This window comes from Pinus tabuliformis, chromosome X, assembly GCF_031772625.1.
Source record: "Pinus tabuliformis cultivar Carrire ecotype Pingquan chromosome X, CPIR1, whole genome shotgun sequence".
In the NCBI taxonomy this organism is placed as follows: domain Eukaryota; kingdom Viridiplantae; phylum Streptophyta; class Pinopsida; order Pinales; family Pinaceae; genus Pinus; species Pinus tabuliformis.
Window position 1 is genome coordinate 462870322 of NC_142308.1, and position 25681 is coordinate 462896002.

Here is a 25681-nt window from a genome sequence, read left to right on the forward strand (position 1 = left end):
AAAACCACAAATATCAAGAATGCATATATAAAGATCACAAAAATGATGCACTTAATCATGTGGAGATGGATGGGGTGGGTTGAATTCTAGTTTTCCAACTTCTAGGGGAATAACAGATCTGATATTAGATGATTTCAGTTGGTTTAAACAGAACCATAGGGACAAGTGGTATTACTATAATAGTGTAATATTCCAAAGTTGTTAACAAAATAGAGGAGAGGTGAATATTCTTAGTTTGGGTCTATCTAAATAATTAATTAGTTTCAGAAAACTCAGGTGTTAGATAATATTTATTTATAAGAATAATCCCAAAGCACCTATAATAACCAAGTTGTAAACAATAGAACTTAATGAAACAAGAACCAGATTTGAACAAAGCTAGGACTATATTAAGAATGCCTGACTTCAACCTATCAAAACAAATGTTATTTGAATAGTACATAAAATATAGGACAACTCTGCACTATCTCAATTATAGGTTTGTTTTTCAACGGAGTTTCCTACATTCAACTGTGAAAACTACCCAGAATATTATTGTTGAGAGATTATTCCTAATGAAGGGCTTGATGACTGAAGGAAAAAGCATTCCTATAGTGAAGAAGCCTAGTTGTCTCCATTAAAAGATCATAATGTTTCTAATGTCCTTGGTTTAGTTAGGAAAAAAATATGAAAAAAGTTGGTTTTACAATCATAAAAGATCAAGTGTTAGGGTTTCTTCTTAGATTAAATTATTAGAACATTAAAAAGAAACCAAATAATTTAATTATGATACTATCATGAAAGATGAACATTTATGCTTTTTCTCATTTGAAGAAAAAGGTTGAATATTATAGAAATGCCAACCTCTAAATACTATGTTGAATTAAAATTGAGTCACAATATCCATCCTTTCTTCTCACATGGAATTGTTGTTCTTCTTCAATATTGAAAGAGCTAGTATGAAAACATTTATCATTACAAACAAACACATAAGTCACAATTTGAAGTGGATTGTCTTTGGGCATGCCAATGAAATTCATATGACAATTTGAGCCAAGACTAAACTCAAAACTTTTTTGAGAGGTCTTCTCACATGCTTCACATATTTTAGGAAATGAAGGCATATGAAGCCTAGAAAGCCTTAATATATTAGAGGACAATATTAGAAAACAAAAATGTAACAGAAGTTTATAACTAAATATGAGAGTTTCATTTTTACATGTTTGAAGGTATACAAGCTAGTTCTAGGCGTTTCTCTTTCTCAGTGAGAAGAGGTGTTCAAGAATTTGTTCTAAGGTCAATGCATGGCTTGATTCCTTCATCTTATCTTTTTTTCTCAAGTAACTTTCCTTGAATCAACTTTCCATCAAGTTCTTGAACAATAGTATCTTAAGAAATAGTAGAAAAATATGCCCTAAGCAAAAACAACTGATTTGAAAAGAAAAATAGAAAAATGGCTAATGAATTTTTATTTTAGTAATTTATTTTGAAATATTTCACTCTTACTGCTTATGCCTTTTCATATTAATTAGGGTGTTTTACATTTCGATTTTGAATTGAGCAACAATGAAAAAACCCCCAAAATATAGATGTTAGGGTATAGTTGCATATAAATTCTTCTCTAGTGCTTCTATAACATAAATGAATGTGATTTAAGGACATATTACATGACTATAGATAAGCAATTTTCATTTTTTTGATTCAATGTTTTTGTTTTGCATTTTTGAACCACTGTTCTTAAATGTTCCCCCTCCCAAGTCAAAGTTGAAAGCTTCATATTGTTGTTTGAAACAAACATATTTTGTAGCATGGAACCTAAAATTTAACTTAATTTGAATGAGTAAATCGATCATAGCCATAGGACTTCCAAGATTCCAATAATGTTTAGATTGTAAATGATTTTTGACTTAATTGATTACAAGTAGATATGCCCAACAAGCATCACATTGGAATTGTTCGATTTCATTACAGTTAAATTAATATAAAAATTACAAGCAATATGCACAATGAGGACCTCTATAAAGAGAACATTGATATGTACATGTAAGATAAATCGTGAAATAAAGATAATTGTTCATGGACAATGAACACCCAACACATATCCCTTTGAAGACATATTTCAAGGTCTCTAGAGGGAACTTCACACTCGCTCATGCTAATAACTAGTGAACTTGATAAGCCACGTATGGACAACAATCTCCATCAATCTACGATCTTTAAATGTTTCTCTTAATAATATAAATAACCCTTTGGTATAATGCCACTTAGTTCTAATGAAAGGCTACCTTTAACCCTCTCATGCACTAAACATGTACACATCATTGATTTATAGATTTTGCGAATAAGCATATTTAAAGTTATGTAAATAGATGTTCAAATAGGTATGAAAAGTATTTTTTGGTATATAAGCATATCAAAGCTCCTAAATGGTGTTTATTACTTTTAATCGTTATAATATTCTTTCTTATGCTAATGAAATGGTCAATATCTTCATCAAATTTCCCTTGCAAATATTATCATGTTTACCTATAGTTGGGCCTATGTCCATGCGGACAATGGTATCTAGGCATCTTTTCTCCATTGTTTATTATAGAAAACCTCCTCTTAGACTAAAAACTATCATCTCTTTCCTTCTCATTTTACCTTTTTAAGTTTAATATCCTAAAGTATGAGATGTGTTATAAATCTATTGAATATGCCAATCTACCCATTACAACGAGGATTTTATGGCCCATTGTACACAAACTACCCAAAACATTCAACTAAGCAACTAACCTACTTCAACACATGTAGTGAGATCTAACGATCAGCTCCCGTGTGTATTTAACATTGCAAAATATCAAACATTATTTAAGTTAACATATAATGCCAATCTAGCAACGGGATTCTCGATTCTCACTCAAGAGTCACCTATTAATGCACAAATAATAGAATTTACTATTTATCAATGCATAAATATAAAGATGCCATCAAAGTGAATGGCGAGGGTGGAAGGATGAGCTTGTTAAATATTTTCGAACGAGTGTCCTCCGTTTCTACAACCCCATTGCCATCAACTGCACTCACCACGTTCGAAGAAGAATGTGAAGCATTCAAAATATCCATATTGCATGATAATTAACAAAATAATATCTATGAGCAAGAGAAACAAGCCATTTCATTTCAACACCCTCATATTACATTATTGGGTTATCTAGACCAAACATTAACATTGCAACTCCTGGTAAGCTATCAAGCAAAGAATATATATACAAATAAATCTGTGGTTCAATGTCAACAACGAATGTATTGAATCATGTCTAGGCCCGAATGTGGAAGTGGTCAAGCAATGAAATTTTTATTTGAAATAACGAAATTCAGCCTTCATATATTATTCATGTACAAACATATATCTAAAGTATAGCTCCCGACATTTTGAAAACCCAAAAATATTACCATAAACTACTCTTGCAAATATTTTATTAGCCTATTCCATAAGTTTATTCATCATACTTCAATGATGAGAACACTTTTCAATATCCAGGAAAAAAATTTGCATTGCCACATGCAACTTGGCATATGCTAAGAAAAGTTTGAAATATGAATGTTAAGGCTCACTACAATAGAAACATATGTACCCTATTTTTAAATGATTTCATAAGATAAACACATTAAATAAAAAGAATTATGAAATGCACATCCCAAAGTAACCCAACCCACCACTTCATAAATATATCACATAGTCTTAAGGTGCACCATAAAAGTCTCTGACATTAAAAGGTATGTTAGAATTCTAACAACAAACACTTTGAACCCAAAGTTTTATTCCCCAGGTATCCTCGCAAACACTTATACATGGTATGCATGGAAAATAAGTCCATTTTTAGTACTTAATCTTGCAACTAATCTTTCATTCTTTCCTTCGTGCCTTGAAAATTATAGTGTGTGTTGATGCGGTAACGATTTTATAACATTTTAGTGAAAAACTATTAAGTCTTGTGATAGTGTGTTGATGCGGTAATGACTTTTAAGTAAATATTAGTGGGTGGTGCCATCTTTGGAGAATCTCCATAAGCTATTTTCAACATAATATGGTGCCATCTTTGGAATCTCTATACGCTCTTTTCAATACAAGACAAATAAGATGCCATCCATGTCTCATTCTTCTAAGTTCTAACACGCTCGTCTTGGGCCAAAATATAAAGAAGTTGACACTAGAACAACGTACCATGTGCCTTGTCCCATAAAAATTATGAACATTTGTTCATTTTTTCCCTCTCACTTCCTTTTAATTCAACGTCGACATCCCTTATCATTGCCTCCTCTCACACTTTAAGTTTATCAATTACCATTGCTGCTAAAATCTCCCTAATCTCAGCTGAGCTTTTGACTTTGCAGCACTCAAGATTATTACTTCACACAGTTAATTTGACAAAACCCAATGAATACAAAGCTCTCTTGTTTTCAGTTTTAATTTTCGCTGTCATTGCATACATATTCACATGGCGTTTCCTAAATATAAAAGGACGGACGGGTGGGCCTTATGTGGGACGGACATAATTTTAATGAATGAATATGTAGCAGCAAAAGTAAATTAGTTGACAGTTGATTTAAGTTGAAAACCTTGGACTGACCAACTCACAACAATTCTAAAGCTCTTATAAATATGTGATATTCTTCCAATTTCTTAATGTGCATTGTAGCAGAGGCTTTGAGCCCAGCGTAGTGTAAGCTTTTATGCTTTCTACCTTTGGTTCAAAAATGAATAAGATGACACTCTATCAATATAAGTTAGTAGTAGAAGAAGGTGATTTGTAGCTTGCCACCATTACATGGTATTGCATTCCAAACGGAGAGGCAAGTAAGGGTTGTTGGAAATGCAGAGGAGACAAAGCATGAATTTAGACATAAAACACATGATTTTTTGCTCTTATATTTATCACACAAAACATGATGCTTACAATGAACCCGGTGAAGGGTATTTAAACCATTTCAGACTAGGTAATTGGCTAAAATATATTGACATGCAACCACATGCAATCATACACTAAAATTCGTCGATCACTTGAATTGACTCAACACTCAAACAATTAACCACTCAATCACTTAGTTAAATGACTCTCTATGTTTAGCCAACTCCACATGTAGGAGTAATTATCTTATTTTAACACTCCCCCTTAATTACGACTGCTAAATGAAAACATGACTCATGACAACTCAAACATGCCTACTAGTCTATGTACCCACTAGGCTTACAACACCCAAGTTTCTTCTATGACACTCAAACACATCTTGTGCTAATGACTTAATAAATATATTAGCCAATTGATCACTAGATTTACAAGGCTTCAAGTGAACTTCTCCATTTCTCACAGGTTCTCTAATGAAGTGATATCTAGTATCAATATGCTTTCTCTTCTGATGAAACATGCTATTCTTGGATAGTTCGATCGCTGAGGTGTTCTCACAATATATTGTTGTTGATCCTTGTTCTTTCTACTAGAGTCCGTCAAGTACTCTTCTTAACCACATTTCTTGACATGCTATTGATGTTGTTGCTACATATTCTACTTCTACTGACAAAAGTGTCAGAATTGGTTGCTTCTTAGATGCCCATGAAATCACACCTGAACCAAGGTGGAACACAAAACCAAAAGTGCTCTTCTTATCATCCAAACTTCCTACAAAATCACTATCTGTGTATCCACTCAAATCTTTCTTTTTTGTTCTTGCATACATTATGCTACAATCTCTAGTTCCTATTATATATCTCAGAATTCTTTTTCTTGCACTCCAATGTGTGTCTTTTGGAGTCTCCATAAATATGTAAATCAAACTCACTCCTTGCATGATATCTGGTATTGTAGCTGTGAGATACATGAGGCTGCCAACCAATATTTTGAATAGACTTCGATTGACATATAATCCTTCATCATCCTTGCTTAACTTTGTACATGTTGCAACTGGTGTAGGGATAGGTTTGCAATTTTCCATTGTAAATATTTTCAACAAATCTTTGGCATATTTATTTTCACAAATAAAAATTCCCTTTTCATATTTCTCAACTTCTATGCCAAGAAAATATTTCATGAGACCAAGATCTGTAATCTCAAATTATTTTACCATGGCTGCTTTAAATTCATCTATCTCAAAGTCACCTGTAAACTTCATGTCATCAACATCTATGCAAACAATCAAAATTTGTCCATGCTCATTTGCCTTTGTGTATAAGGTAGGCTCAATGTTGCTTCTGCAAAATCAATTCTTAATCATGTAGTTGTTGATTCTGCTATACCAAGCTCTAGGTGCCTGCTTCAATCCATGGAGTGCTTTGTTCAACCTGTAACCTTTCTCTTCATTGCTTTCAACTTCATATCTTGGGGGTTGCTGCACCTAAATTTATTCTTCTAGAATTCCATTCAAGAAGGCTGATTTCACATCCATATGATTTACTTTCCACTTGTTCTGAGCTGTTGTTGCTTGAACTACTCTTACAGTATCCAATTTGGCTACTAGAGCAAATGTTTCTCCAAAGTATATTCCCAATTGCAGCAAGAATCCTTTTACTACAAGTCTAGCTTTAAATCTATCAATTTCACCTTTCTCATTCAACTTTGTCTTATATACCCACTTCACACCAATGAGATTTTAGTCCTTTGATAAATCAACCAAATCCCAAATATCATTTTTTTTAATAGCTTTAATTCCTTCATCGATGGCTTGCACCCAATTTTCATCTCTAATTGCTTCTTCAAACAAATAAGGTTGGAATGACAACAATGCAAAATTCGAACTAACATCCAAATCATCATAAATATATTTCAAACTTCTCATCTTTCTATTACCATTGCTAGATTCATCCCCTGAGTGATTGCTGGGAGAATCTTGATCTGTTGATCTGCTTGAGGATCCATGCTAATATGAAAATCTTGGAGTCCTTGTTAGTGTGTCTATGTTTGGTGTCTTCACCTGTGATCCTTGCTCCTCCTTTTCTGCTACATCATATTCTTCCATCAGTGGCACTTGTGTATCAACTGTTTTATCTATAGTTCCATTCCATGACTCTTATTCCTTGAACACAACATCTCTGCTAATTATGGTCTTCCTTGTGACATGGTTATACAATTTGTAAGCTTTTGATTGCTCAGTATAACTAGTGACTATGCATTTTTCACTTTTATCATCCAATTTTCCTCTTCCCTCGTCAGGCATGTGTGCATAAGCTACACATCCAAATACTCTGAAATGAAATACGCTGCAATACATACACGACCATGCTTGTTCTGGTACTTTTTCATTACACTCTTTGTAGGAGATCTGTTGATCACATAAATAGAACATGTAACTTCTTTTGCCCAATACTCATTAGACAAGTTTCTTCCCTTCAACATGCTTCTTACCATGTTCATAATCGTACTTTTATTTCTCTATGCTACACCTAGTTGTAAACTGTCTTCTAATCACATGTTGTTTGCAGTAATCATGGAATGACTTTGTGTCATATTCTCCACCATTATCTGACCTCAATACCTTGATATGTCGATCACTTTTGTTCTCTACTAAGGGTTTGAATTCTTTGAAATTTGGAAAAGTTTCAGACATCTGCTTCAAGAAGTAAACCCAAGTATTTTTGCGGTAGTCATCAATGAAAGTGAGGAAGTAGCAACTTCCACCAATCGACTATGTCCTCATAGGTCCACACTAGTCTATATGCACTAGCTCAAGAGGTTGCTTTAATCTGTATGCAACTCCCTTTGAAAAACTTTCACAGTGTTGTTTTCCCAAGATGAAACACTCACAAGTACTAGCAGCTTCTTTAATGGGAGGTGTTAGGACTCCAAATTGACCTCTTTTGACCTTGTATTTTTTCTATAATATTACCCTCTTTAGTCCATAAGTTGAAAGCATTGATTATATAATGACCTAATCACTCCTAGGTATGAAGTAACTCTCCTCATTACTATATGTTTAATCATTCATTACATATTCATGTTATCTTTATAATTAATCTTTGGAAAAGTCAACCAAGTTGCTAAGTAACCGTTCAACTGTCTAAAGTCTGCAGAAATTATAGCTCGCAATCGCTGTAACACCAGAAACAGCAACTACGTAGTTGCTGCAACACCAGAAACAGCAACTACGCAGTTGCTGCAACACCAGAAACAGCAACTATCTAAAGCAGGGAAAATGTTATTTTGCAACAGCTGGAACACCAGAAATGGCAAGAAGAAACAACAACTATCAGAAGATCGGCAGAGCTCCATGCTGACACAGCACGATCAGCAACTGTCCAGTAAAACATAGTTACAGTTGCTGAAACACCAGGAACAGCATGAGTTTACTAAATCAGCAACAATGGTGAAACGACAAAGGATAGTACGAGGATTCCAAGAAGACGGTTGAGGTTCATTTACCAGTTGTGTAATAGTAAGAGACCCAAGAAAGAATACATCGTCACACTGTTGTAACGACATCCTGTAACAAGGATGGATTTCTTATTTTTGACAAAAAGGTTAAACTAAATGAACTATGACGGTCTATTGTAATAGATGTCTCCTCTATAAAGAGGAGACATCTACATTAGAAGGGGGGGAACAAGTTGTAAGGGAAATTTTGAAAAACAAAAGCAAGTCTGAATCTTCATTGTAACTGGACATTTTGGCAGATGAATAAAGGATTGTTCTGAGCATTTAATTCAGCATCTGTGTTCTGGGGAATCTTGTGAGAGGGACAGGGCCCACCTTCTTCACAAGATTCACCCATTTATTTTCTGTTAGTGTGTGAGTGTGTTTGAATTCTGTAGCATTAACTCTGATAATTTCCTTTTGCTGATACTCTGTTTTGTTAGTTGCTTGATATTGTAAAAGAGTACTTCACCCGTGATTAGGAATTACAGTGTGTATTGGCAACTTGGTTACAGGGGCAGGTGCTGAACATCCTTACCCTGAGGATAGGGTCCTGATCCTCTACTAACAGAGCAGCCATTATTTTTCTTTGCAAATTTGTATCCTTAGTTAACTGCTTTCATTTCATCTCTGCAATATATTTTAACTGCTGTAACATAGAGTAAGGAGTTTGACAGAAAATAGAATTGTGTATACTACAACTTTTAATGCTTTTAGAGTTAAGTACATACAGTACGAGGTCACCTTTGAAATAAAAGGACTTTCCCGGGTTGACAAATTAATGTGGTACTCGACTGTTTAATCAATAAACAATTCGAGTAGCCAACGTTTTGGCGCCGTTACCGGGGAAGGTGACTAGAGATTTTAAAAGCATTAATGATTTCCTTTTAAGAATAACAGGTGCATGAGAGGATGCAGGAAACCTAATTTCACAGGCGGAAAAGGCGGGGGAGGAAGAAAGACATTCATTGACGAAATTATTTCAAAGGCTGAGACATCACAGAGGACGAGTTCCCGGAGGCCCCAGATCCAGTATTCCTCACAAACAGATCGGCAGACGGAGGAAGTGCTAGGACCTAAAAGGAAGCTGGAAGCACCAGAGCACACTGAGGAACCGGTAGAAGAACCTGAAGAGACAGAAGATACTGAAGATAGAGAAAGTGATTCAGGAAAAAGACCAATGGAGGATAACAGAGCGGAAGGAAGGGGGGAAAACTCACTCTCTACCCTGGAGTTCCCTATTGGGGAGCTCCCGAGAGGGGCAACCCCTATGAAGAACATTCCACTTTCAACATTACCCAACTTTCATGGGTTATCCTCTGAAGACCCGTATGAATTCCTCTTTGAATTTGATATACTATGTAGGAGTTATGATTATGTGAGCTCTAATCAGAAACTAAAACTGTTTCCAGCAACACTGAAAGGGAATGCGTTAAGGTGGTTTATGAGATTAGGAGCTCAGGCAATCACTACCTGGGATCAGATGAAAGAAAGTTTTCTGGCCAAATATCAGGATGACTGCCGAACAAGAGAGAGGAAGGAAGAGTTGTTTAAAATAGTTCAGAAGGAGGACGAGAATCTAGAAGACTTTGTGGAAAGACTGCAGTATAATCTGCAGCAGTCTGACCACCCTACCATGAGTAAAGATATTCTGAAAACAATACTGTTGAAAGGGGTACGAGATGACTGCTTGGACATGTTGAATATGCTTGGAAAAGGGGACATTTCCAAGGAACCATTTGATGAAATTATCAACCTCTGTATGAGATGTTCAAGAGGAGCAGCAAGCAGACCAAAAAGCAGGGACAACGTATATTCAAGAGTCCAGAAGTCAGCAAGTGGAGGAGCAACACGGGCTGAAATAGGTAATTTGTTGGAAGAATTTAAAACTGAAATGTTAAGCTCTTTTGCTTCACAAATTGATGCTCTGCAGGTAAAAAAGAAGCAGGCAGAAGCAGAAGCTGCCCTGGCTATTTTCTGTTCTAAATGCAGAGAAAAACACCCACTCAGGGAATGCCCACTAGATAAGGTACCAGTCTGCACGATCTGTGAAAAAGACCATGAGACCCAGCAATGCCCCTCTCTACCTGGAATAAAAGCAGCACTGCAGTCAACTGAAGAAGAGGCTGAAGCAGTGTACCTGATGACACAGAGGAGGCAATGGCCACAAAGACAAGGTATGAATTCTAACACAGCATTTAGTCGTTGGAATAATCATTCTCCTTTTCAAACAAATTACCCACCCATGAACCAAATGCAATACCCACCCTTTAATCCGATGCATTTTCTACCCATGCAGCAACCAAGTCTTCCTTTTGTTGATCCTACCATGTGGAATCCTTGGGCTCCCCAACAATCATATTTTAATCAATGGAATCCGAACTGGGCAGCCCAGCAGATGCCATTTCCTCAGCATCAACAATCTCTTTCCTTACCATCCAATACTCCTCCGAATAACCAAGCAATTAGACCGCAGCTGCCTGTGCAACCTAACCCCAACCCAAACAACAATAAAGCTCTGCAAGTAATTGATGTTCAAAATTAGCCTGTCTCCCCTATGCAATGTAACGATATCCATCTTCGTTCTGGGAGAATTGTTGAACCCATCATTGATGACATTACTGACTCTGATAGAGAGGAAGTTGGAAAAGAAAAACCAGCTAACAATAATGCTGAAACAGTTGAATCAACATCTAACAACACTGCTCAAATAGCAGATCTGCCATTCCCTAAACGTCTGGCTCTCACCAAAACGCTTGAGCAACCTGCTTTTAACCTTTTAGGAGAACTGCATAATTTATATGTCAAAATTCCATTGTTGCAAGCGCTAAGAGATGTTCCCATTTATGCTAGGACTGTTAGGGATATCTGTATAAAAAACCTGGAAGAAAAGCTAAGGACCCCCTCACAGTTCATGTGATGGGAGAACTGACTGCTTTAATGACAGAAAAAGATCCTCCTGTGAAATATGGTGACCCTGGTCACCCTACAGTAACAGTTCAGGTTGGAAAAACCTTTGTCTCTAAATTCCTAGTAGATTTGGGTGCTGCAATAAACATTATGATGCTTGAAACAGCACAATTGCTGCAGTTAAAAAACTTTATTAGGGAAACTCCAACCATTCTAGAGCTGGCTGATCGCTCCACAATTAAACCTGAAGGAGTCATTGAAGACCTGATAATTTCTGTAGAATCCTGGAATTACCCAGCTGATTTTGTGGTGTTACAAACTAAAACAAAGTTAGGGGGTCATCCGCTGATTCTAGGAAGACCTTGGCTAGCTACAACAGATGCTTTCATCAGCTGTAGATCAGGATCAATGACCATCTCTAATGGGCAGGAAACCAAACAGCTTACCCTTTATCCTCATGCTACACCCATGATTAATAATGACAACTCTGTATGGGTAGATTATGAGGATGAAGAAACCCAACCTATCTTGAATATCGGACAAGCTTTAACTTTCGAAGATTCTACCGAAGACGAATTAATCAGTAGCTTCATTTCTGAACCTTCTTCGGTCAGCCCAGAAATGCATAATCACTTCACTACAATCTTGGAATCTGAATCTCAGCAGAACCTGAAAACTGAAAATTTATTTCAGATAAGAGCAGGCAGCTCCTCCAAAAGTACAACAATAGAAATTGAGCCTGGCGAAACATTAAATATAAATCCTAACTTAACTGATAATGAAAAATAGCAGTTAATAAAGTTACTTCGAGAGAATAAAGAAGCATTTGCATGGGATTATACAGACATGAAAGGGATTTCTCTTGAGCTATGCACCCACCGCATTTATATTAAAGAAGGATCCCGCCCAGTCTGTCAACCCCAGCGACGGATGAATCCCAATTTAAGGGAAATTGTGAAGGAAGAACTTCAAAAACTGTTGAATGCAGGATTTATATATCCTATATCTGATAGTGAGTGGGTTTCCCCACTTGTAATTGTACCCAAGAAAAATGGCAAATGGAGAGTATGTGTGGATTACAGAGCTCTAAATAAAGCCACCCAGAAAGACCATTTCCCTTTACCATTCATTGATCAGGTATTAGATAATTTGGCAGGTAAGAAATTCTTTTCATTTTTGGATGGATTTAGTGGATACAATCAGATTAAGATTGCACCCCAAGACCAGGACAAGACCACGTTTACTAGCCCATGGGGGACCTTTGCTTACAGGGTTCTTCCATTTGGGCTATGTAATGCTCCAGCGAAATTTCAAAGAGCAGTGATAGGGATTTTTTCTGATATGCTAAATGATTCCTTAGAAATATTTATGGATGACTTTACTCCTTATGGAGTGACTTTTGAGGATGCACTGCAGAACCTGGAAAAAGTACTTAAGCGATGTATAGAAGCACACCTTGCCTTAAGCACTGAAAAATGTCATATGATGATGAGCCAAAATACAGGTAATTCAGACCCTCCCTATCCCCAAAACATAAACTGATGTAAAAATCTTTTTAGGACATGCTGGATATTATAGAAGATTTATCAAGAATTTTTCCAAAATAGCTTCTCCTCTATTTGTGTTATTAACAAAAAATGTTGAATTTAAGTGGACTGATGATTGTGAAAAAGCATTTAATGAACTTAAACATTAGTTGTCTACAACTCCCATTTTGAGAGGACCTAATTGGGCACTACCCTTTCATATATCCTCTGATGCCTCAGATACTGCAATTAGAGCTGTCTTGGGCCAAGAAGAAAACAGTCTTCCCTATGCTATTTATTTTATCAGTAAGAATATGACACCAGCTGAACTGAATTATACAATCACTGAGAAGGAATTCCTAGCAGTCATTTATGCTATCAATAAGTTTCGACATTATATTACTGGCTACACTACTTTTGTGCATACTGATCACTCAACCATTAAATATCTAATGAATAAATCAGTTACAAATGCTCGAGTTACCAGATGGTTATTATTATTACAAGAATTTGACATCACAATTGTAGATAGGCCAGGAAAAGAGAATGTAGTTGCTGATTTCCTTTCTCGATTAAAAACTGATGAAAATATTCCAGTAGATGATTCTTTTCCTGATGAATATTTATTTGCAGTATCTGCTCACTCACCTTGGTATGCAGACATTGCCAACTATTTAGTTGCAGGAAAATTACCATCGCACCTATCACACAGGGAAAATAGAAAGATCATTCAGCAAAGTGCTAGGTACAGCTGGATAAGCGGGTGTCTTTTCCACACAGGACTCGATCAGGAAATCCAGAGATGCATTGGAGAAGATGAAATTTATGTTGTGTTAAAAGCTTGTCACGATGGCCCTTGTGGAGGGCATTTTGCAGATAAAAGGACAACACACAAGGTACTCAGAATGGGTTATTATTGGCCCTCACTCTTCAAAGATGCAAGGAAATATGTGGAGGCCTATGATAGCTGTCAAAGAATGGGCCAGCCTAATCACAGGGATGAAATGCCACTCAATCCCCAGGTAATTCTCGAACCTTTTGAGAGATGGGAATTAGATTTTATAGGTCCCATTAATCCCCCATCCAATCAAAGAGTGTACATACTAGTGTGCACAGATTATATGACTAAGTGGGTAGAAGCTAAGGCACTCCTTAAAGCTAATGAAGAATCAGTACTAACATTTTTATTTGAAGAGATCTTTGTTAGGTTTGGATTGCCTAGAGAACTAGTCACGGATGGAGGACCTCCTTTCAACTCTCATGGCTTCAAGGATACACTTCAGAAATATCATATTAAGCACAAAATGACTACACCTTATCACCCCCAGGCAAATGGGTAGGTAGAAAGGACCAATAAAGTCATAGAAGCCATCTTGACAAAAACAATAAAGGAGAATAGAAGGGATTGGTTTCAAAGGTTGCCTGAGGCACTATGGGCCTATAGAACTACTTGGAGGAATACTACGGGCTTTTCACCTTATGAATTAGTTTTTGGAAAAAAAGTTGTTTTTCCTGTAGAGTTTGAAATCAAAACTTTAAGAACTGCTTTAGCTGTTAACCTTGACTTGACTGATGCACAGACAACCAGGTTGCAGCAGCTTCAGGAATTGGACGAGAAGAGACTGGATGCCATCCATCAAGCAACCATGATACAACAACAAAGAAGTAGGTGGCATGACAGAACCATCAAGCAAAAGCAGTTCCAAAAAGGTAACTGGGCTCTACTCTATGACTCCCATTTTGAGAATTTCCAAGGTAAGTTAAGAACAAGGTGGTTAGGGCCTTATGAAGTAGATGTTGTTTTTCCAAATGGGACAGTCAGACTTTTAACGATTGATGATAGCAAAACACCACTACTAGTGAATGGGTATCGACTCCATTTGTATCAGCGGCCTGTTTCTAAAGAAGATTTTAAAGCTACTTGCATGACAGACATACACTATGCTTTCCTGGGGGAACTTGCTGTCCCTCAAGGCACTTAAATTTCTGTTCATTTATTTATTTTTTTTAGATTAGATTTTCTTTTCAACTAATAATCCCTGCCAAGGGTTGCCATGTTACAATTCATTATTTTGCAGATCTTAGTTTCGGAGAATGGCTGAGAACAAAAATTTCAAAAGAATCACTCTGCATACTTGGGAACATTTTTGGACCATAAATCAGTCTTTCATCATTTTCTATTGCTGCAACACCAGTTCCTATTGCTGCAACACCAGTTCCCGTTGCTGCAACATTATTTGTTGTTGCTACAACACCATTCCCCGTTGTTGCAACACCAACTCCCGTTGCTGCAACACCATTTCCTGTTGTGCAACACCATTTCCCATTGCTGCAACACCAACTCCCGTTCCTACAACACCAATTCCCCATTGCTACAACACCAACTCCCGTTGCTGCAACACCATTTCCTGTTGTTGCAACACCACTCCCGTTGCTGCAACACCAATTCCCCATTGCTACAACACCAACTCCCGTTGCTGCAACACCATTTCCTATTGTTGCAACACCACTCCCGTTGCTGCAACACCAACTCCCATTGCTTCAACACCAACTCCCGTTGCTGCAACACCACTTCCTGATGCTGTAATGCCTTTTTCAGTATTTTTCTCATTTATACTCAAAAAAGCACCAATTTCTCCATTTCAGTTCCCAAGAAATGAATTATTATTTACATAAAACATACCATTTCCTACCAAAATAACCAGTCATGCACTATGATGATTATAATCCTCCATTATTACTTCCTGTCAGTAATAAAAACTGTCGGTATTCTAATACTTTTAGACCCGCTTTAATCATTATTAATCCAGCAAAAGACAAGATAAGACTTTTCAACGCAACAACTAAAAAGGTAAAATATAAAGGTACGCATGATTATGCATGGATATTAAATAATAGTTAATGTGGAGACATTAATAGGACTACCGAATAATTGTACTTCCAATCATATCACTTAGCCGTAGCTTTTGGGGGGGATTACCAAAGCACTATCATAATTGTATAGCACGCCAACTGCTGCCGCCCTTAACTCTCCCGGTAATATGTAAAAGTCACCTCATCATGTCATGCTACCATTTGCAACAGTTTACTCTGGACTGAACTCGGAAACTCAGCTCTGTACTGAGAATTCTCACTGAAACAGCAGCTATGGGAGGAAATCTCATCACATATGAACCTGGCACAACAACACTTCTTGAGCTCTATCCCGAGGCCCACCAAATCTTCCTGCAATCGGGATGGCTAGATTATTTTAGGAGACTCCTAGATTTCGACGCACAGCAAGTCCTTGAGTTTGCATGCAATTTAACAGAGGGGTTTTCCGTCGTTCAGGGAGTACAAATTCCAGTCACAGAGGAAGTCATAGCCCAAGTTACCGGGCTACCAGCTAATGGCACACGCTGGTTCAGTAGGAAGCATCTGATCCTCAACGCGCAGCAGGATTTTCTTCAACCAGGCGAGCAGGTGGAACCCAAGGGCAGAGGTGTAGCACTTCAATCACTGCCTCAACCATGGCCGAAAGTTGCTGAGTTTGTAAAGCAATACCTGACGTGCGAAGGCCGGTACCAGGTAATTTACCAGCACGATTTTGTCTTGTTGAATCACTTGAGGCATGGTCAGTTGATAAATATGCCATACTATCTATTGGGATGTCTTAAAAATATGTCACGTTACACTGTCAATGCAAAGCATTCGCTCCATTCCTTGAAACACCACCGTCTAGCTCAATTATTGATAAATAGAGGCCTTGCCTTAAATAACCCCCCTCCCCTCATTAATCCCCACCAAGAGGAAGAAATCCCTCAGCCAGAGCAGGAAATTCCTCATCAGGAAGAGGAAATTCCTCACCAAGTTGAGGACATACCTTAGCAGGATGAAGAAATTCCTCAGCAAACAGTGGATACCTCAGAGCAAATACCCCAAGAAATTCCCCAGCAAACTGAAAAAACTCCCCCACAAGTTGCTGAAAATGTACAATCAGCAGTAGAAACACCCATGCAAACAACCCTATCCCCCAATAAAACCGACCCATCCACTCCCATACTTAGTATTTCTACCGACGACTCTGATGATAACATCCCTATTACCCTTCTTAAACGAAAAAAGCAGCAGAAAAATGAAACCCCACCGAAAAGAAGAAGAACTAGGGCTTCGGTGAAGGCAGCTGCTATTTCCGCTACTGCCCCTATTTTAAAGGAAGCTAGCCGAAAAAGAAAAATATCTGAATTCCCTGCTTCTCTACCAAAGCGAAGGACTCGGTCGTCTGTAGCAGCTAAATCCCCTAGCCCCACTCTCCCCAGCTCTCCACCCATCATGTTAAGAACCCGTACTCCCACCAGCCCTGAACACTCCCCTTCCTCACCCTCTAGGGCTGAGATGCAGAGTGTTCACAGTTTCGTGACATTATCTTCTGAGGCAGCTGTCACACAAGAACCAGTTGCCGACACCCAAGGTAATATTGGCCAAGTGGCTGCAACACAAGAAACAACCACTACCCCACCAGGTGACACACAAGAACCACCTGTTGGGGGTATAAATGATCAAATGAATGTTGAAACACAACCTCTGCCTCCACTGGAACCTGCAGTTGCACAAGTTCAGCCTACCATATCTGCCCTGCAGGAAGAAATTGAATTTCTGAAATCCCAACTTCAGGATTATCAGGAGGAAATAATAAGAGTCAAAGAAGCTTATCAAAATGAATACAACTTGCACATTTTAGCATAGGTAGCATCTGCAGCGGAGAAGAGTAAAGAGAGTGAATTTATGTGCACTAAGTGTGGTGAGCTCTACACTCAAGCAGGATACAAGATAATTGCAGTACCAGTGACTGGAGTCATTCCATAACCTTCTGCTATTATAGTTAAAATGGAAGAACCTGCTATTACACAAGAACCAGCAGGCCCTTCAAAAGTTGCAGAAGCACAAACAGAACCACCACAACCCTCTGCTGTTATAGAGCAACCTGCTGCAACACAAGAACCAGTAAGGTCTCCAAAAACTGTACAGGAGGAAACAGAGCAACCTGCTGTAACACAAGAACCAGCAGGTTCTCTAAAAAGTGTAAAGAAAGAAGTAGAAGAACTTGCTATAACACAAGAACCAGCAGGCTCCCCAAAAATTACAGAACAAGAAAGAGAAGAACTTGCTGTTATGCAGGAATCAGCAGCAAATGACCAAGAAGACACAGAATCACCCCGGCCTACCCAAATTTTTATGGAACAAAAAGAAGAAGAATTGACTGTTACACAGGAATCAACAGGAAATGGAGAAGAAGACATAGAACCACCCCGGCCTACTCAAATTATCACGGAATAGAAAATTCTTGTTGATGCCTATGCACAAACTAAATCTCCCTTTGTTAGCGATGCATGCATAGAGACTGCTAGTTTTCAGGAATTAAAGGGAATATGGTGGAAAGAATATGAGCTGTCACAAGGGAAGCATTCCAACGGCAAAAGGGAATCTGGTTTAGTTATGCATATAAGAATTGGGAAGCACTTGAGCAGTCTAGAGCTCAGTACAAAGAAATTAAGGAACTAAAAGCTAGACTGTCCCAGATTTTTGATTTGGTTCAAAGAATACTTGCTACAAGAAAACCTTCTTTCAACTATGCAGCATTTTTTAGGGAACGACTAACATTCTTACAAATAAAGGCAGTTAGAGATGGTAGACCTCATCAGGTGATTACATCAGAACAATTTATTGAAACCTTTGCAGACACAACCAAGAATGATCAGAATTTGTTGTGTGAGCTTTATCTCCACAACAAAGCTATGTCTGAAGACAGAAAAATGAATATACTCCCTCTTGTTGGTGACATACAACTCAGAGCTTTCATTTCCTTTCTAGCCAACCAACTCACTTGGCAAAATTCTTTCATCTCAGCACAACACAATGAACAGAACTGCCTCCTTTGGATTAGGGCTGAACCTCAAAATGCAGCTACTTTCATTGCACAGCACCAAAGAATTTTAAGAGAACCTGGAATGACTGATCACATTAGGCAACTACAAGCAGTGGTCTTGCGAGATTGCCAACACTATGTGAAAAAAAAGGCACCTTTGGCTATTAAAGCTAACAACCTATTCTGGGAATACTGTCCCAAGGAAAGACAGGAGTATCATCCCTACAATCCCCTCAATCTACAGACAACAATTTCAAGGGTACCTTACTATGTTAAATGTATGGAACAATGTGCTAAAAAATGGATTGGCTACAGATTTTACTTTCCCCTCTTATGGTTATCTGGTCAGCAATACAAGAGTCAGTTTAGATCATCCAAAAAGGAAGAGGTGGCAGCATGGAGGCAACTACAGAGTGTCTGTGGGTTTAGAAACAGGTTTGATAACACTTTCCATAGCTACTGTATCAGTAATTTACACTCTTCATCCCAGTACTCCGACTCAAATTCAGAGTAAACATTGCAGAGGACATGCAACCCTTTCAGTTGGGGGGGATGTTAGGACTCCAAATTGACCACTTTTGACCATGTGTTTTTGCTATAATATTACCCTCTTTAGTCCATAAGTTGAAAGCCTTGATTATATAATGACCTAATCACTCCTAGGTATGAAGTAACTCTCCTCATTACTATATGTTTAATCATTCATTACATATTCATGTTATCTTCATAATTAATATTTGGAAAAGTCAACCAAGTTGCTAAGTAACCGTTGAACTGTCTAAAGTCTGCAGAAATTATAGTTCGCAGTTGCTGTAACACCAGAAACAGCAACTACGTAGTTGCTGCAACACTAGAAACAGCAACTACGCAGTTGCTGCAACACGAGAAACAACAACTATCTAAAGCAGGGAAAACGTTATTTTGCAACAGCTGGAACACCAGAAATGGCAAGCGGAAACAACAACTATCAGAAGATCGGCAGAGCTCCATGCTGACACAGCACGATCAGCAACTGTCCAGTAAAACACAGTTACAGTTGCTGAAACACCAGGAACAACATGAGTTTACTAAATCAGCAACAATGGTGAAATGGCAAAGGATAGTACGAGGATTCCAAGAAGACGATTGAGGTTTGTTTACCAGCTGTGTAACAGTAAGAGACCTAAGAAAGAATACACTGTCACACTGTTGTAACGGCATCCTGTAACAAGGAAGGATTTCTTATTTTTGACAAAAAGGTTAAACTGAATGAACTATGACGGTCTATTGTAATAAATGTCTCCTCTATAAAGAGGAGACATCTACATTAGAAGGTGGGGAACAAGTTGTAAGGGAAATTTTGAAAAACAAAAGCAAGTCTGAATCTTCATTGTAACTGGACATTTTGACAGATGCATAAATGATTGTTCTGAGCATTTAATTCAGCATCTGTGTTCTGGGGAATCTTGTGAGAGGGACAGGGCCCACCTTCTACACAAGATTCACCCATTTATTTTCTGTTAGTGTGTGAGTGTGTTTGAATTCTGTAGCATTACATCTGATAATTTCCTTTTGCTGATACTCTGTTCTGTTAGTTGCTTGATATTGTAAAAGAGTACTTCACCAGTGATTAGGAATTGCAGTGTGTATTGGCAACTTGGTTAGAGGGGCAAGTGCTGAACATCCTTACCCTAAGGATAGGGTCCTGATCCTCTGCTAACAGAGCAACCATTATTTTTCTTTGCAGATTTGTATCCTTAGTTAACTGCTTTCATTTCATCTCTGCAATATATTTTAACTGTTGTAACATAGAGTAAGGAGTTTGACAGAAAATAGAATTGTGTATACTACAGCTTTTAATGCTTTTAGAGTTAAGTACATACAGTACGAGGTCACCTTTGAAATAAAAGGACTTTCTCGGGTTAACAAATTAATGTGGTACTCGACTGTTTAATCAATAAACAATTCGAGTAGCCAATAGGAGGTAATCCTTTGACTATTTGTTTCTGCTACAACAATCTTAAACCAGAAAAGTGCAAGTGCCCAAATCGAAAGTGCCATAACCAATAATCATCAAAACATGCAACTATAAAAGAACTCACCTGACCACTGTAATTCAAAATTAGAGGAAAGAGTTTTTTCCTCATCACCTTCACCTTTGCTATCACCTGCTTGTTTGGGGGCTTGTCATATATAACACATTCATATCCTTGAAAGATAACTATGTATCATTTCTGTGTCAATTGACCAACACTTAACAAATTATGTTTGAGACTAGGAAAATAATATACCTCTGAGATTGTCTTCGGCTCCCCTTGCTTGGTAAGAATGTTGACCACTCCTTTGCCATCTACTTCCACAGTCTTGTTAGTCCCCAACTTTACCCTTTTTATCATAGATTGATCGAAATTTGCAACCAAATCCTTATTGCCTATCATGTGGTTATTGCAACCATTGTCTAACAACCACACACTAGCAGAAGGTTCATGCATAGTATGGCAAGCTAGGAACATGGAGTTAGTACTCTCTGTAGTGAAAGTAGCTCAATGGTTCCCTTGATCAACGATCTTCTTCCTACAATCATGAGCATAATGACCAAATTTATTGCAATAATTGCATCTCACCTTTGATTTTTCAACTATTTGATTATTGTTGAAGCTTCTGTAGTTGCTTCCACTTTCATGTTCTTGCTCTTCTCGGCCATCTCTCTGACCACCATATCTTCCACTTCATCGTTTGCCTCTCGATCTATTTCTGCCTCGACCTCTGTCTCTTGAAATAGAAACCTGATTTTTGAAAGTAGTCTCTAAAGTGGAATTATTATTTTTGTCTATCCTTGCCTCATGCGATAGAAGTGATTCCATTAGCTCATTAACTGTCAATGATGCCAAACCCTAGGCTTCTTCTATGGCTGCTACCACAACATCAAATTTGGTAGACAAAGATCTGAGGGCCTTCTCAACCATTGTTTGATATTTAATTTCTTCACCATAAATCTTTAACTGATTTACAACAGTTATGACCCGATTCATGAAAGAATCAATGTCCTCTGTCTCCTTCATCTAGAAACTTTCAAAATCTCTTCTAGTATTCTAGAACTTAACAATATTGACTTTGGCCATACTTGTATAGTTTGTCGACAAAGCATCCCATGCTACTTTTGCTGAAGACGTGATAATAATCTTCTGGAACACTGCTCAATCCACTCCCTGCTAGATAAGCTACAATGCCTGTGTATTCTTCTTCTTGTCATTTTTCCATTGATCTCTCTTTGTATTATTGAGAGCTTGTTCTTCTTATTCTGTCTTAGGTTCTGAAAACCCAAACTGGACATAATCCCAGACATCATGTGCCTACATCGTGGTTGCCATCTTAATGGCCAATCCATCATAATATTTCCCTATAAACGGTTGGAACTAGGGCTGAAAATTTGAAAAAGTCATCTTTCTCCAAAAATACCTTTTTGAAAAGAAAAGAAAGAAAAAAACTGAATTGCTCCTTTATAAAACTCTTTTAAAACAAATCCTTATTTTACATATAAAATCTTTATATATATATATATATATATATATATATATATAATAAACCCTTTCGCAATGTCTCTTTGTTGAAAAATCCTTTTTTGTTTTACCACACCTTATATAACTTTAAAATAAAACCTTATAAATTACGTGAACATCATAAAAAAATAACCGTAAACATTCATGTTAACCTCATAATTATTTTTTATAAATAACGTACACCTTCTTTAACTTTTCGTTTCCTTCCAAAAAGGAACAACCCACGTGAATATGACAAAAGTACTCCATGTGAGTTTGATAATTTAAAATACGGCTTTGGAAACTTCCGGAACTCCTCTGAAACATCAACAAATGATTCACGTTGTATGCCTACTAACACTCCTCGCGGTAGCTTTGAATACTTGTTCAGCGTAACACTGTTATAACGTTCTGCGTATAATTGTAATGCGTTAATTCTCAACCACTACGAGAAAAAATATATTTCTCCTGTCACAGAGATGGTTGTTAATTTGTTATTCCTCGCTCTAGGTAACCTCGCTTTGAGAGCAATTTGTTGGAATGGCAGAGAAGACAAAGCATGAATTTAGACATAAAACACCTGAGAAGTTGCTCTTCTATTGATCACACAACACAAATGCTTACAACTAACCCCATGAAGGGTATTTAAAGTTTTTCGAACTAGCTGATTGCCTAAAATATCTTGACATGCAATCACACACTCAAAGTCATCTATCACTTAACTCACTTGACTCAAACACTCAGTTCACTGACTCTCTATGTTTAGCGAACTCCACATGCATGGGTAAGGCCAATGTTTTGTTCTTTATTTAGGCCAATAGTTTTTTATTATATTATTTCTAAATTAATTTTTAAATATAATATATTTCTAGTATTCTAATTAGCAATGTACTAACCCGCACCATAATATTATTCAAACACGTGAAGGTTGTTTCTGTTTATTTTATATTATTTATCTCGTGAGCTTTGAGAATCATTCAAGGAGAAGAAAGTGCGAGTGGAAAAATTAAATTATTCCTTTCTAACAGGCGGGGCATGTGGATATGGTAGCCTGGTGAAACAAATCCCTTTCCAATCAAATATAGTTGCGGGAAGTCCAGCCCTATTCAAAGATAGGAAAGGATGTAGAGCATGCTATCAGGTATGTTTGCGTATTTGTAAAGCTTCTTCACTAGTTGATGAAAAAATAGCTTATTATATGTTTCAGCTAAGCAGGTAAAGTGCACCGAGAATGGATTGTGTTCCCAGAACGCGATGACGGTGGTTATTACAGATATATGTCCTGGTGGAATTTGTTCAGGTTCTGGAAAAATACACTTTGATCTCAGCGTTACTTCCTTCACTAACATGGCATCTCCTGGTACATCTTCGGATCTGCTTAACGCTGGAATCGCCTTCTATTTTGTTCCAACGGTATTCATATACTCGTACTCCACAGTCGAATCGATCAGTACACATGGCAGAGTTGAATTGATCCTTTACGATGTTTGTATCATGTTGGAAGAATCACCGCACCTCTATAGAATCCGTAATTTCCACCATGGGGATCCTAGTTACTGGCTTGTAATGTTTACCAAAACCTGCGCGTTTTGGTGTAACGGCAAACCTTACATGGTACCAGAGCACAGGGATTTGTAATCAATGCACAAGCAATTTTATTTGCAGGTTCAGAAGATTGAAGCAACAACAAAGAATGGAGTCTAAATTGGAGTTTCCACAATCGACAATTCTCACTCCATATAATTATTTCGAATGGAAGCCAAAGATTCAACTTCATCTTAGAAGTAGAGGCTTATTTCAAATAATCATGGGAACGGAAATTGAACCAACATCGGTAATGGAGAAAACAAGATATTTCAATCGCATGGACGAGGCCTACGGCAAACCTCCACATGGGATCAGAGCTTGGACCCAGGTTCGATTCCCCCAAGTTGCGTTTAAGGGGGGGTGTTGGAAGAATCACCGCACCTCTATAGAATCCGTAATTTCCACCCTGGGGATCCTAGTTACTGGCTTGTAATGTTTACCAACACCTGCGGGTTTTGGTGTAACGGCAAACCTCCACATGGTATCAGAGCACAGGGATTTGTAATCAGTGCACAAGCAATTTTATTTGCAGGTTCAGAAGATTGAAGCAACAACAAAGAATGGAGTCTAAATTGGAGTTTCCACAATCGGCAATTCTCACTCCATATAATTATTTCGAATGGAAGCCAAAGATTCAACTTCATCTCAGAAGTAGAGGCTTATTTCGAATAACCATGGGAACGGAAGTTGAACCAACATCGGCAATGGAGAAAACAAGATATTTCAATCGCATGGACGAGGCCTACGGCAAACTTCCACATGGTATCAGAGCTTGGACCCAGGTTCGATTCCCCCAAGTTGCGTTTAAGGGGGGGTGTTGGAAGAATCACCGCACCTCTATAGAATCTGTAATTTCCACCTTGGGGATCCTAGTTACTGACTTGTAATGTTTACCAAAACCTGCGGGTTTTGGTGTAACGGCAAACCTCCACATATCATTTTCATTTGATTACTGCACCTTTCATTTCTAATTTTATTGTATAGTGTGCCTTCCGAGTATCCAGGGAAGAATATTGCCTTCCACGTCAATGAAGCTGCCACTACTTATTGGTTCGTTGTACTTGTTGAGTACAAAGATGGAGATGGCGATCTTGGAGCAGTCGATCTAAAGTAGGTTTGTTACTATAAAGATCAGTTTGATTGTACTTCTCTGTTGCAATATATCGTTGAAAATATATTCATGCTTAGATTTTCATGTATGCAGGCAAACTCTGACACATGGCAAGGAATGCAACAGACGTGGGGTGAAAATTGGTCTTTGAATAATGGTCCTTTACAAGCTCCCTTATCTATTCGCTTGCAATCTCTTTCAACTAGAAAAATGCTCACTACAAATAACGTTATTCCACAAAATTGGGAACCCACTGCTACGTACAGGTCACTTGTCAACTATGACTAAAAGTCTCATTATATGGAGCTTATAGTTTGTATAACTTGTGAAAATTTGTGTCGTGGTTAACAGAGATACAACTGTACTACTGCAAATTTATGTTGTGGTTAACATAGCTACAAGTCTACTACGCGTTCACTTTTATAAGGTTAAGTAATGTCTAACTATTACCGAAAAATTGGATTTTCTCTACTTGTGGTGATAGACTCAAAGATCTTCAGGGAAATCAGTTTTAGGGTTGTATTAGGGAGATGCATTTCAATTTCAACTATATATTTCGGTCTCGTCGAAGCTCATATTCCTTAGTTCTGGTAATTTTAACAACTACAAAATTTTTATGCTCGAATTATATTGTCCTTTTTCATTCGTATGTACAAACGTTTGGGCTTTGAATCGTGAGAATAGGTTGACATTTTTTTTGCTTCTCACTTGAAGATATCTGCGCTAACTTTACCACTGCTTGCTAACATTTTCCATTCCAT

At 37.6% G+C, this 25681-nt stretch overlaps 1 protein-coding gene across 1 annotated transcript; it reads left to right on the plus strand.

Annotated features, from left to right (window-relative positions):
- Positions 1–23476: 23476 nt before the first annotated feature.
- Positions 23477–25208, plus strand: LOC149140632 (expansin-B16-like). Its single transcript, XM_089451027.1, has 3 exons — positions 23477–23649; positions 24794–24908; positions 25014–25208. Exons 1-3 carry the CDS (start codon positions 23477–23479, stop codon positions 25206–25208), a joined length of 483 nt encoding a protein of 160 aa, XP_089307153.1.
- The last annotated feature ends 473 nt before the right edge of the window (positions 25209–25681 follow it).